This window comes from Mus caroli, chromosome 2, assembly GCF_900094665.2.
Source record: "Mus caroli chromosome 2, CAROLI_EIJ_v1.1, whole genome shotgun sequence".
NCBI lineage: Eukaryota > Metazoa > Chordata > Mammalia > Rodentia > Muridae > Mus > Mus caroli.
This window is the reverse complement of record NC_034571.1, coordinates 110363645-110378188: the sequence shown is the minus strand read 5'-3', so window position 1 is coordinate 110378188 and position 14544 is coordinate 110363645. Positions and strand designations below refer to the sequence as shown.

Here is a 14544-nt window from a genome sequence, read left to right as displayed (position 1 = left end):
CAGAGCCTTCCTAATCCAGTACCTTCCAGGTAAGGAGAATAATGTCTCCATCCCAAAGATGCCCACATTTTTATTCATAGACCCAGTGTGAATGGTATCTTTGCTGAATGGTAGTGAGAGGAGGGAATTAAAGATAGTAGATAGAATTAAGATGGCTTATCGGATGATTTGGGTATGAAGAGATTAAAGAGCCAATACAATCACAGAGATTTCCAAAATTGAGAGAATGAAACAAGAAAACCAGGCAATAGAAAACAGAGAACAGATGAGAAGGGTTCCCAAGTCACAGAACATAGGAAGCTTCTAGAAACTAGAAAAATAGAAGAAATATACTCCCACCAGAACACCCAGAAAGAATGCTTGCTTGGCTTTACTCCAGGGCAACTCACTTTGTCCCTCTGATCTCCAGAACCTTGAAAAGACAATTCAACTTTTTAAAAAGAAAGGACAGGACCTGATTCCTTTCTTCTCTTCTGGCCTCAAACACCCTGTGTTTGCCATGTTCCATGTTCCACTAAAGCTCTGGTTAGCCAGGATTTCCTATGGAACTGATATACCCTTGCTAGTTCCCCAATGATGCCACCCTCTGGTAAAATCAAGAGCTGCCAGTGAGGTGCAGGCCCGCTGCTGGGCTCATGCTCCCTCCCAAGCACATACACAAATAGGAAGAGGACTTCCAGGGTATCATTTCGTAGCCAGCAAGTGTCTTGGGTTTCACTTCAGTGGTTAAGGATGTGTCACCCAGGCGCCTTAGCAAGGGGCACTTCCAACCTTCAATTAAAGAGCTGTCATTTGCTCTATATATTAACATCCAAAACAACAAACACACTGCGACATGGTCATTAGAGACAGCCATAATCCATGGCCTGCTGTGTATTGATGTCAAGCCTGCTGCACTTGACATCTGAAATAATCCCAAAGAAAGCATGTGCTTTCAGAGCCAGCACTCCAGTGAGGATATCCACCCCTGGCTGCCTTCCATCATCCCACCTCTATATTGACTCAACCACAGAGTTTTAAATCCTTTATCTTTTACAGAAAGACAACCACTTCTCATGCTGGGAACTGTACTACAGGTTTTCATTGGTAGGACCTAGTGGGAAATCTTTACTGCGAGCACATAATAAAATTTCACGTTGTTATGATTCCTAATCCAAAGGATGTCATGATAGAATGGACCTTAGGACTGACTTGTAAACACAACCAATTAAACAAGCAAAACAACCTAGAGGTCATGAAGCACACGGGAAATGGAGAAAAAACTCTAGATAGACAGATGAGCAGTTTTCTTTCCACTGAAGAGCCTGTGTTGGTCACATCCTGTCCATACATCACAGATGCAAGTCTCACGGATCCAGCCACCTGAGAGCAGGGGAGAAGATGGATGTTATATGCACTGATAAATTACTTAGGAGGCATGATCCTGCACCATCCAAGGAATACAAAGATCTAAATGTTAGCTAGGGAAGCAAGGGAAAGAAGTAAACCTCAGCGGCCCAGAGTACTCTGGGAGCCAGAAAACAAAAGCCAAATGAACAAAACTCATGAATGGGTTAAAAAGCAGAGCTTATCTCTTAATGGTGCTGCAGCAACTGTCCAGTGGGCCACTGCGGGGATCTCTATGGGCAGTATCCCTGAGAGGGAATCTGATGTTGGTACATAATATACAGCATCCTTCCTGGTTATTACTTGCTAGGCATGGGCTACCCTCATGCATCCTCATCCAGAGGCTGCCTCCCGGCTGAGTCACAAGACTCTGGCCTGTTGGCCTGTTGCATGTCAGCAGAGCCAGCTCCCTTGAATGACTCACAGGGACACTTGATGGTCCTAGCATCCTGCAGCAGCAGTCTTCCTCAGAAGGAAGCTAGAGAACACACAGGCTCGCCGACCTCTAAATATGTGTGCATCTTTAGAGAAGTCACTGTTCTTTTACATTATTCTCCCTCTGTTTTTACTAATAAGGTGTTATTTTTATGTGTGTGAGAATATATGTGCTTGCTTATGTGGGGGTGCACACGTGTAGGTGGGTGCACATGAATCCGTGTGCAATACTTACTGAACTTAGGAGACAGTCTTTAAGAAACAACATCCTTAGGACATCCTTAACAATTCCTATCCCCCCCCTTTTTTTGACAGCATCTCTCATTGGCACACATACATACACACACACACACACACACACACACANNGGGNGNGGGNGAGANAGANANAGAGAGAGAGAGAGAGAGAGAGAGAGAGAGAGAGAGAGAGATCCAATACATCTTCAAAGTAACTCTGAAAGAATTGCATTCCAATTATTTTCTCTGAACACAGACACAGAAGATGTTCTTCAAATGGCTATGTCCTGCAAATGCAAATGCCCTGTTAGGAAAGTTGTATTTACAAAGAGCCAAACACACTGTCTTGTTTTATTCCAATGAGCTCCAATGAACAGAGGAGGTGAACATGGGAGACAAATTGATAGAGACTTCCAGGTTTTCTGGAGAACTTAATAGATTTTTTACAGACCTAGCATGGGTCTCTAATATCCTCAAGAAATCACAGCCTTTTTCAAACTTTTCTTTCTCCTTTGTTGTGATCAGAATTTTCTATGTATTGTCGCCACCTGCTGGGAAATGGTAGGATCGGCTTCTGGTGGCATGTAAGGAGGACACCTGGCCAGCACAGCGAGGTGTGAGAGATGAGATTGTCAAATTCATGCATGGCTTTCATTCCAGAAGGAGTCACTAACCTGGCCTTGGCACTCAGGAGTCTGAGCTTTAATAGTCTTCTGGATTCAGAGCTAAAGTCTACATTCCCGCCGGTAAATCATCGGAGTGTTGAATCGTCTCCTCTCCGAAACATTTTCCCTCTTTGTGATCTCAGCGATACTTCTGTTTAGGCTAACTTTCTACTGATGTGTTTTGATCAGGAATGGAAACTAACTACTTCCAGTACTCTGGGGGAAAGCCCTCTGCATGTCTGCAGACAGGTTTACAAGTGTGCCTAGTTTCTCTACAAATGTCTTCAGTTTTGTTTTTCTTTTTCTTTAAATTGACTTAGGCCCATTTTCAAAAAGGTACTCTCCATTTCTATAGTTCATTCTAAATACTTCCAACACCCCTGTCTCTTTCCATACTGGGAGAACATGACACTGCACCAAGGAATCTTGCTAAAGGCAAATACAATGGAGCCATTGTCATGTGGACCCTCTCAGATCATCATTCCCTTGGAAACTATTTTCTCAGCACCTGCGTGAGACACACAAGCAAGGTCCACAGGGCAGACAGGGTGACCGTGGCAGAGAGAGGAGGTAATGCAACTACAGCTGTGTGTAGTATGCACAAGGATGCTGATGCTTGGGAGACAGGAGTAGCCATGGGGCTACGAAAGGCCAGGGAAGGGAAAGAATGCTTCCAGCAAGGGTACATGGGATGCTCTGAGGAAGCAGTGAGACTGAAGAGCTCTTTGAAGAATGCACAGAATTCAGTTGGACTAAAAAGTGGGGGCTAGGAAGGGACACGGGCTTCTGAAGAGAGTCAAAAAGTCTGATGAACACCCGAGAGCATGGGTGTGGATAAAAAGTGCTGGATGTGGTTGCATTGAGTGAGTCATGGGCAGACAGGGAAAAGTGGATGGGATGGGTTGTGAAGACGTCTCCTACAAGGGTAACCATTCAAGGATCCAGGTGCTCTGTTCATTTCATGGAACTTCTATTTGATTTTATCACCATGGATGCCAGCTGCTCTCAGTGTCACTTGCTGTCCATCCAGTGTTGGGTCTTAGTTTGAAATCACTGCTGCAAGCTAGAGCTTGGCCGTCTCTGTTTCTCTCTACCTCTGGGCAGCCTGTGTGACACTAACCTGACCCCACGCCTTTCCTTGCCCAACCCATCAGAAGACCAGTGCCAGCTGACTAGTCATTCCTGGCTTCTTTTCCTGACACTTTGTCAATAAAGGTAGGTCATGAGGCAGTGAGATCCTGGACAAGTTACCCATCACTGTGGCTTCAATATTCTCAACTTTAAGGAGACAGGGGTCACATCTTAGAGCTTATATCCCAGTCCACAAGCCATCCCGGCCATTTTTGTGGACTCAATTTAGATTCGCTGAAAGAATTTGCTTCTGAAACTGGAGTTTAAAACAAACTGGATCTGTTATGTAGTCAACCTGCTTTGAGTTATGTGTTTCCAAAAAGGAGAAGGCAAAGGAAAGAGACAAGAAGCAGGCCTGCTTTCCTTCTTGCCAAACTGCCTCTCTTCCAGGAGATGCTTTTAAAGACAACGAGAAAATGATGGATCAGAAATTACAGAGGAAAACATGCGCTACAGGTGGGCACCCAGCATATGCTTCAGCCAACACTCTCTGTCCTCTGTGCTTTTGATCACCACACTGGCCTCGCTTGATTGAATTTGTCAATATGGGCAAGCCTTTCCCTCTCTGGTCCTCACTGAAGCCTGTGTCCGATTTTAATTAAATCTTATGACAATCCTGTAAAGTTAGGTGCTATAAAGCCTACTGTGTAGAAAAGGAAACTAAGGCTTTGAATTTCTTATGCCTTCTGGTGAGTGAACTTGACAACCATTCTACTTTGACATTTCTTGAACTGAAGGAAAGGGAACTTAGGCCGTCCAGATCCATAGAGCCTTATAACAAATTACCTTTAAGGTCTTACAATTATGGCACTATAAAACGCAAGAGAAAAGCGGTGTCTGCATTTGTAGTCCTGAACCCTCTGAACCTTGGCCACCTGCAGCTAATTAGCAGTCACAGAGACAAGCTTCTCAGAGAGAATCCTTTCCACTCCCAGGCCTGAAGCCTAGCCATCCCAGTGACTTAAGAAGATGTAAACTGGGAAGGGATAGCAACCACAGGGTGGGGGTGGTGGCAGCTGGGGAAGAGACTCTACAGGGGGTGACAGCTTTCATTTAAATTGGCCATTTCTGTGTGCTTCCAAAGACAGGGAATCAAAAACATATTGATAATTCCAACTGGATTCCAACAACAGAAAAGTCTTTAAAATGCCACTGAGAGAAAGAAAAGGCCTTGGGAGTGAGAGACGGCCTGCAGGAATGTGGAACACGCTCCTCATTTTTGTTTTTTTAAATACTGAACATTCTTTTTTCACATTCTGTGATTTAAATGAGTTTTACAACCAGCTGGAGCAGATTCTAAGATCTTTTCAAGTTCTGACTTCCTCCACACTCAGTCCATAGGAGGCCGGTGAGTATGTGTTAATGAATCAGCCAACACAGATGCTTTAGGCTCCAGCATCCTTCATGCATAGAAAGCACGAATCAGCATCATATGAACCTTGGAGGCCCAGCCTAGCCCAGGCCATCCTATGCTTTCCCCCAAAGTGTTCCCCAGTTGGACTATGCAATAGCAATAGCACTGCAGTTCTTAAATAATCCACAATGCTGACTGGAGAGATTGCCTCCTTTTTTCTGCAGGGAGAGAGACCACATTTTACCACTATTGGTTATGGCTACCATTTACTGTGTCTTGAATTTGCAAAGAACTCTAAGTCAATCATCTTACCTGCCCTACAGAAGGATGCTTGAAAACAGACATGTTTCTTCAATTGCAAATAACGGAAGTCCAATGGGATCGAGCTTAACTGGAAATGAGATCTCAGCCAGCCAAGGGAAGGATGAAGGACAGATTTGGAGGGCTCAGAAATGGATGGATAAGTGATTTGCTCTCAGTTTCGCTCTTGCTCTGCCTCCCCCCTTCTTTCCTTTTCTCTCTCTCCCTGCCTCTCATTTTACTCTCTATCTCTTACCTCTGCTTCTATCTGTCTCCCACTGTCCCTCATGCCTCATTTGACTGACTTGTGAAGTGGAAGGCAGAAATATTACTTTCTCCTATCAAAATCTAATGATTTCATAAATAATTCTCCCAAGGAAAAGTAAATTCTGTATCCAAACCAAAAGAAGGGGCTAGGAGCATACAAAAGTCAACTCACCACCCCTGCAGGGTGTAGACGATTACTGTCCTCTGAAAACCATGTGGACACTGATGTTCACACAGTGGCTCAGCTCTTCTTGAGCAGTCACACCACGGAGCTGCTCTTTAGTAGACCCAAGATGATTAACCAAGTTTCCCAGTGCTCTATTCCCAACAACATACTGTTTCAATGCTAACCTCTCTCCTGGTTCAACAAAAATCATTCTATAGAAGATTGATTAACACCTCCTCTAATCTAATGTTTCCTTTCCATTTTGGAATAATTTGTGTAGAAAAGAAATACCCTTTTAAAAAGTTATGCTACCATGAAATTATTGTGTTATACTATACCTTGGAAAGCTACCAAAATAACAATTACAACAACCATAGTATTAAACCACAGAAAGGTGCTTGCCATGTGTTAAGAATAATTTTTAGAGATTTGCATGTGTTAACACCCAGTTCCATGGTACTAATCACCATTGAATGCTGGAAGAAACCAAGGCTTGGAGAGGTCAAATCTCTACATGGAAAGTAACAGATAGATAGCAAGAGAAAGATTCAAATTCCTAACTGATGGTGGGCAGATCTGGCATATTTTCAACTTGCTACACACTTCTCTAGCTGGATTCCCTGAAGATGATTAAAATATTCCTGTGGCCATTGCAAGAGCTGGGCATTTCCATAAGCAAAGGGCCCCCTTTTCTTCTTTCCCTGACTTGGATTTGCATAGCAACTCTCTGGTTATCTTTGGAAGTGAAGGGATTTGAAAAAATGGGAGAAACTTGATCTTTATGTCAGAGATGTGCTCTGTAGCCAAATGGATATATAGAATAGATGTCCATAAATAGTTACATCAAGTCACTTTTGTTCCTTTTCTCAGAACATTTTGTCACAATATTGAACCCTTCCTTCACTCCTCTGCCTGGCGAAACCCAGTTTACTGTATGATCTCACTCAGTCATTGGCTTCTAGTTTTCTTTGTCCCACCGGGAACTAAATCACTGACTCTTCTCCATTGTAGCACTTACTGCTATTCCAAATTTGTCTTCTTCATGACTACCCTGGCAAGACTAGGAAGACTTCCGGAAGAAAGACTTAACTGAGTGTCCATTGCCCAGTTCAGAGGTGGGACAAGGAGATGTTCACTAAGTGTTCCCTGAATGAGTGAGTAAGTCGATGAAAGTTCGAACACACAGACAATGTAGTTCACTCCCTTGGTAGGCAGACCTCAAAATAATTCCAAGGTAATATCCAGTTCTCTCCAGTGCTGCTTAGAGGTATGCTGAGACTGAAGTTTTGACAAGGAAACCAGTGGCCTTGGAGTGGAATCAAAAGAAACAGTCCATGTTCAGTCCCTATCATTGTTATGTCTAGAATGCAAAAGGGAGAAGAAAGAGGAATAAACATAAGTCAAACCATGTAACTACCAAGAGCCTGTAATCAAATTATTTCGGTCACCCCTTCTCAGTCCTAACCATAGAAGTCTACTTTTAAGCATTGGACAGAAAGTAATCTGACCTATGTCAAACATAGAATTCTTCTGGGTGTATTTCCTCAGCTATGTGCACAGTAACTGACTGCTTTCTCATGGGAATGGGCCAAACAGCTGGTGTTGTTTTCCAACTGTTCTACTTGAGCAACTAGTACCAGATCTTCCTCTAGCTGTACCGTGCACTCCTGCATTGTCTCTGTTAGAGCATGTTCCACAAAGAATTTCTACTTCACGCATTTAGATATCACAAGTGTCACCTAAGATCATCTGCATACAAGATATTTACATTGTAATTCATAATAGTAGCAAAATTACAGTTATGAAGTAGCAATACAAGTAATGTTATGGCTAAGGTCACCACAACCTGAGAAGCTATATCAAAAGGTCAAGGAGCATTGCTTAAGATGATCCATCTTCTCATATCAACATATCAACTAATACAGTTGGTTGATGTCCAACGTGGTGTCATGAGTTCAGCTCTTGTGCTGTGGCCCAAACAAGACTGTTAGCTGACATCAAGTGCAAACTGAAGGAAGAATCTAAAGACCTCAACTTTAATGTAATGTCAGCCTATACTGTCCTCCAAATAGTAAAACTTATGATACAAGTTAAGCTGCACTAGAATTTTCTAAGTTGAATGCCTATAATATGGGTAGTAATAAAGTAGCTGGTCAATTGATATCTGAAGTCACAGATGAAATTAACCTCCTTATGGATTTACCACGTCCTCTTTGATTCATTATATTACACATTTTATGAAGGTTCTCGCCACCCTGGAGGATCCCAGACAATTAAGTGTTGAGAGGCTCATTGGTCTAATTCCTTTCTTTGATTTATTGGCCAGCAAGATGGAGTGATATGGTCCCTCCATCAAGATGCTGCAGCTAAAGGGAGAGGTCCCCCCAGCAGCACTGGCTGCTATTTATGACACCAGTCTTTGAAGAAGAATTTGACTAGGGTGAACTTTCTCCTTTCTCTCTGTGCTTCTCATCATCCCAGCCACCATGCACCTCTCATTATCTCTCTGTTTACTTAAAACTTTGCTAAGTGCCCTCTGCAGGACATGTGCAGGTTATTTTGGTAGCCACATGCACAAAGAAAATGTTTTGTTTAGGCTTCACCTTTGGTTCACGTTGCCTGGAGCCTACTGAAATTACTTGAAGAGAAAAAGAGCAATCAGATGAAGCAGAGATAGTAATGGCTTTAAATCTACAACTCCTTCCCTGCATCTATCCATCTCTTTGTCTCTCCCTCCATTCCACCTCTCATATTATAATTCTATAGTATCTATCCAAGTCATTTTAGATTCAAAGTAAGAATCTTGTGAGCCTCGGAAATCAAGCCCAAACTTCAGGGCAGCCATGATATCGGAGCCATCCATTATTTCAACCTTAAATTGGAATGCCAGGAGGAGAGAGCTTAGAATGCCACTAATTATAATATAGCTATAAAATCTTTTCTGTAATAAGCAATTTTCCACATAAACAACATTTCTCAGTCTTTTGGGACATCGCAGAAATGTAATGTGTATTTCGTGTCCACTTTTAAAATAGGCAACTTCAAACTCCCTAAGTATCATATAGTTTCAGTCTTGAATTGTTTGATTTTCAGTAGAAAGTCCATTTTGGGGGAAGGGAATTCATTTCTGCATGTTTTATTGTGCAAGCCTTCATGCATCTGCATAATGGCTGTGAATAGTTCACATCTAGTAGGGTCTTTAAAGAGAGAAAAATATTCAACCATTGTCCATTTTCTGCTCTCCTTGAAAACATGCTGCTTTTAGTCTATACTGGAACTTAAAAATTGAGAGAAAACATTGAGAAGTCTATTCTGGGGCCAAGGAGATAGGACAGTGGGTGGAAATACTTGGCTCACAAGCCTGACCGCTTGGCTTTGATCAGCAGAACTCCAATTTAAAAAAAAAAAAATGTGTGAGGCTGCTAAGATGGTTCTTCAGGTAAAGGTACGTGCCACCAAGCTTGACCACTGGGATTCAGTCCCCAGATCCTACCAGGTACAAGAAAAGAACTGACAGTTGGAAGGCAAGTTGTCCTCTGACTTCCACACTTGTGCCATGGCACATACACAGACATGTACACACACACACACACACACACACACACACACACACAAATTAAATAAAAATGAAATGTTAGGGCAGGAAAGTAAGAAAGAGTTGAATGTATCAATAATCACCATAGTCCTAAAGCAAGATGGGAGGGAGAGACTGTAGGATCAGGGGGAAGTTCTTGGGCAGAATGAAGTTCAGGGGCTGACACAGAGAAACCAGGCCTCAAACAACAGGAAGTCAGGAGAGAACTGGTCCCTGAGTAGTACTCTGACCCTCCACTGCCTTGCATATACATACCCACACTTCCTCATACACATATTAAATAAGAACTGTAATTAGCAAAAAAACCTCTTCTCACAACAATATCTACTCAAATTCATTGCCTGTAATAGGGACAGTCCAAAAGATCTTCAGTGTTACATAAACCTCAAAGATCTTTCATCTGAAACAGTTCTGAGGGAGTCCTGCCCAAAGGAAGAAGGTATTGCGCATCCTGTGTTAGTCTGAGCACTGATTCTCTATAAAATAAGACTACATGGTAATAAAGAAGATATCGCTTAACTAAGAGCAGGAAGGCCAGTTTTACGCCATCAAGAAGAAACACTCTGCATACACTTTTCATACGAGACAGCAAAGAACAGAGTCAACACTTCACACTTTGATTCTTTTCAGAGAGTTAATTTTTGAAACAGAGAACTTGAAGATGTGGCCAAGATCAGCACTGGTCAGATTTTATGGTCAACATAATGTAACCGGGAGTCATCTGGAGTGAAGGAAACACAACTGGAGAATTGACTGGATCGAGTAAGCCCGTGGCCATGGCTGAGAGAGTTGTGTTAACTGATGATTGATGTAGGAGGGTCCCGCCCACGATCCTTGGGCAAGTAAGCTTGGGTTATATAGGAAAGGTAACTGAGTATGTGCTAGAGAGAAAGCCAATAAGCTGAATTCCTCCATGTTTTCTGTTCTGACTCCTGCTTGAATGCCTGTCCTATCTCCCTTCAATGGTAGTCTGTGACATGGATTAAAAGTCTTTTAATCTCCCAAATTGCCTTTAGTCATGGTGTTTATCAGAGCAACAAGGAGCAAACTAAGGCAGTGCCCCAATACCTAACAGTCTATAGAAGAAGAAAAAAAAAAAAAACAAAAAAAACAAAAAAAACAAAAAAAAAACAAAACAGTGTATTTTAGAATTTAAAGAATTAGAATGGCTCAAATGTGGAGAGCTGGTGAAGAGTTAGAAGTAAGAGAGTCAGAAACAAATTTGAATTAGCCATGCAGCCATATTATGTGTGGATTTTCACTGAAAAACTAGGTAAATGTCACTACTGTGTATTTAACGGAGGAAATCATACAAAGACATTTTATTTTTAAAAACTTATCTTCATTGTAGTGTAGAGAATATTTCTCTGGGAGTGACTAGTATGAGGAGCCAAGCCATGGGATGGTGGAGGAGGCCAGCAAGGGTCGTTGGTATAGAGTCTGAGGTGGTGCCCATGGACTTAAAACTGGATGGGTTCAGGGACTATGCTTAGGAAGGAGGATGAAGATGATACAATGAATAGAGTTTGAGAAGAGAAACAGAAATTAAGATGGCCATGAAATCTTTATTTGAGTAATAAACTGGACAAAAGCGCTGACCTATGATGTAGCTACTGCAACAAAATTAGCTTCCAAGAGACAGAGTCAAGGCCTCACCTTCAGCCACAAATAAGAAAATATATGCTAGTTGAAGCCATACGTTCTCTTTTGTCTAGGATATCTCTAATGTATGCATATTACCCCTAATAGCATGTCCAATTTGGCATTTGTCTCATATGAATGAATAAGCAATTATTTTAGTTGGTACATTAAATGTACATACCATGGTCTCATTAGCCATTGCAAAGGCAGAATTCTCCCTTAAACGCATGATGACTGTACTAATTCACACACACACACACACACACACACACACCTGACAATTTCTATTCACAACATAACTAATGCATCCTTTTCTAGGACAGCATGGAGACATTTCTGGTGATAAAACAAAGTGAATTTAGACACAAACATTCAGATTAGCTGATTGCTTTTGATCTGAGACAAGAGATTTAGTGGCTATTACTCAAGCTACCCCAGGTGCCCACTTAGGGTACCCCCTCAGCTCTAACTTGGAAAACAACAAACAGAAATTTGAAACATGCAAAGCCACAAGGCTGCTGGCCAAGATGGTCAGTGAAAAATATAGAAAATTATAAACTAGGAAGATATGAGGAAATATATGAGCAATAAACATGGTAAATAGAGGTTGAGCCGGCCCAGCAGACTGTTTAGTCTGAACACTGTTGCTAAAGTGTTTTTGGCTACACAGTGTAAAGCCACTGAATATCATACTGTCTGAAATACTCTTTCATCTTTTAGTAAACGCTTTCAAGGGAAATGGCTGAAAGGTGAAGGTGCACACATAAGAAAATTTAAGTGCTGAAGATCATGTCTCATGGAAGCAGATGATAAATGCATAATTAATATGAACCATCTTCATTTTTATCCTGTGCTGTCAAGGTTACTAGTGACTATGTAAAACTCAAAAGCCCACATAACCCATAAAGATGAGGCTTTCATCTTTAATTTCTGTGTCCATAAATGATAATTTAACATTTTAGTAACAGAGGATCCTTTGGTATCATTCATTAAGACATTTTTTCATTTATTTCAAATAACTATTTTTTGAATAATGTCACATTTTCAGTTTAGGATTCCCTAGTACACAAAGCAGAAAATGAATGAAAATGCTAGATATTGATTCCACAGTAAGAAAGCAACTTTTAACACTATTAAATAAGGATAATTTTATACCAATCACATTACAGAAAATTGATTAAGTTCAAAGTTGATTTATATTTTATCCAATTCTTTGAAACTCATTTAGACAAAGATTTTTATGTCTGATATAATTATTATGTCTAAGACAAATTCAATTTAATGTGTGACAATAAGAAATGATCAGTTATTTGTTAGGTAATAATATGAATTCAAATGCATTGGAATACAGTATAATGAAAAAGGACTTTTCATTGATTAAATTTGCTCTTTAATATATATATTAGGTCCCTTTCTCATATTCATGACTCTTTTGTTCAATTTGGAGACCCCCCTCATCTTAACCAGGGCTGTCTCTGTGACTATGGATTTAGAACCACCCATTGTTCTTGTTCCTTAATCTGTCAACAGCCAAGCATTCCACAAGGAGAATTGGGGCTCCATAAGGCCTTCCATCATCAATCATGATTGAATAATGACAGGCACAATTTTGTACAGCCCCAGTGCAGACCGATGCAACTGCTGTAATGTCGTGTTTAGAATGACTGTGTCATATCCTAAATTTAGCATCCCATCTCTCTTTGTCCTATATTCTGACTCGTTGTTCTTTCTTCTGTCATTTGCAGTGTTTCTTGAGCATTGGAAGGGGTAGCATGAATGTACCATTTAGGAATGAACACTAATTTGTCATTTATTTTAAGAATCTCAAACAGCCATGAGTTTCCACATTCACCACCACTCACTACAAAGAAAACTCCCGTGACTGAGGCTGAGAGTAGTAGTGTATGCCAATAATTGTAAAGAAGATATTTAGGCTGCAGATTGGTGCCAAGTCAACTTAGTAAAACAGCAGTAATGATTCCTCCCGAGGGCCTATCCCTCCCCAGCCATAGCTTTTTGATGAGGTTTATAGTTGCAGGCATATATTCCCTCTTGTGCAACTAGCCTCAGATATCACCCAGAAGTGATTACTTACCCCCATAACGACCATGCCACTGCTGTACCAGTGGGCGCATCTTGCTAACAGGTGGGCATTGAAGTCTACCATGAATACACATGCTGCCACCAGCAGTTTTCACAGTACCATCTATCTCTGTGTCAGCTAGCCAGCATGGTTCTTCTTTGCCTTTCCCTGCAAGAAGGGTACATAATGTGTTCAGCAGTAACGTCTTATCACCTAGTCTGGTGGGTTTCATCTGGAACCTCCTTGGCCAACAACAAATCCTACAAAGGTATCCCACATAAAGCACTAGAACCTTTGCTTGAAAGAAAAATAATCTTATTTATTAAAATAAAAGGATTTAAGTATAGAAATGCACTTGAGGTGATCCATGGAAGAAATATACGTCATAGGAAACTGCACTGCTAAACATATGATTGATTTACATTGTAACATTTTTCTTCACAAAACAAATGACGAATATTAAAACGATCTTAGGAAAATTGTATGCAATTTAGAGTCCCTAAGAATAACCATGCTTTAGAAATGTTTGAGGCTTTGAATAACTACTTTCTAAGTTAACCTCAGTGCCCTGAAATGATATTAAAGTTTTTTGTAGCTGATACTTCTAAATTTATATTCGACTTTGGTTAAACTTGCCTTGGAAAATCTTTAGCAAAAATATCCAGCGAGGAGAGCCAAGAGGTTGTTTTTAAAGATTTATTGAAAGTAAAGCTTGCCAGCACGTCGTCGTCATTCCTTCAAAGGAATACAGCTTAAGGCATTCAGTATTGTGACCTCAAACAATGAGCAAATTCTGCCTTTACAAATCCTGTAATGGCTTCCTGTAATATCTCAACCCATTAAAGTTATTTGGATGGAGTGCTTCTTTTAAGTGAATAAATTTATATTCAGTACTAACGTGAAATTAAATTAAAAAGCCTACATCAAATGTGATTAACCACCCACTAGCATCTTAATTAGGAACCATCCATGTGGTGATTTTTTTTAACATGTAGAAATATTTGTGAATGTATTTTGAATGGAGCTTTTGGGTTCAAATACTAACTTTCAATGTAAAAATAGTACATTAAATTTCAGCTTACCTTGTATCTCAGCATAAATATCAAGTGTGTGTGTGTGTGTGTGTGTGTGTACACAGTATATGCAGTGCAAGTATGCGAGGTTGGGTACAGTGCACATGTCTCAGTGAATATGTAGAGGCCAGAACACAGAACACAACCTTGACAACCTTGGGCATTGTTCTTTGGGTGCTTTCTCTAGCTCTGTGTGTGTGTGTGTGTGTGTG

The 14544-nt window shown here is 40.9% G+C and overlaps 1 protein-coding gene across 1 annotated transcript in view; it reads right to left on the bottom strand.

Annotated features, from left to right (window-relative positions):
- The window catches only part of LOC110306901 (NAD-dependent protein deacetylase HST1-like), a 43316-nt gene extending 29898 nt beyond the window's left edge, over positions 1 to 13418 (bottom strand). Inside the window, exon 1 of the mRNA XM_021179062.1 lies at positions 13272 to 13418. Within this exon, the coding sequence (XP_021034721.1) occupies positions 13272 to 13343 (72 nt within the window). The 5' untranslated portion in view covers positions 13344 to 13418. The remainder of the gene's footprint in view (positions 1 to 13271) is intronic.
- Positions 13419 to 14544: the final 1126 nt, after the last annotated feature.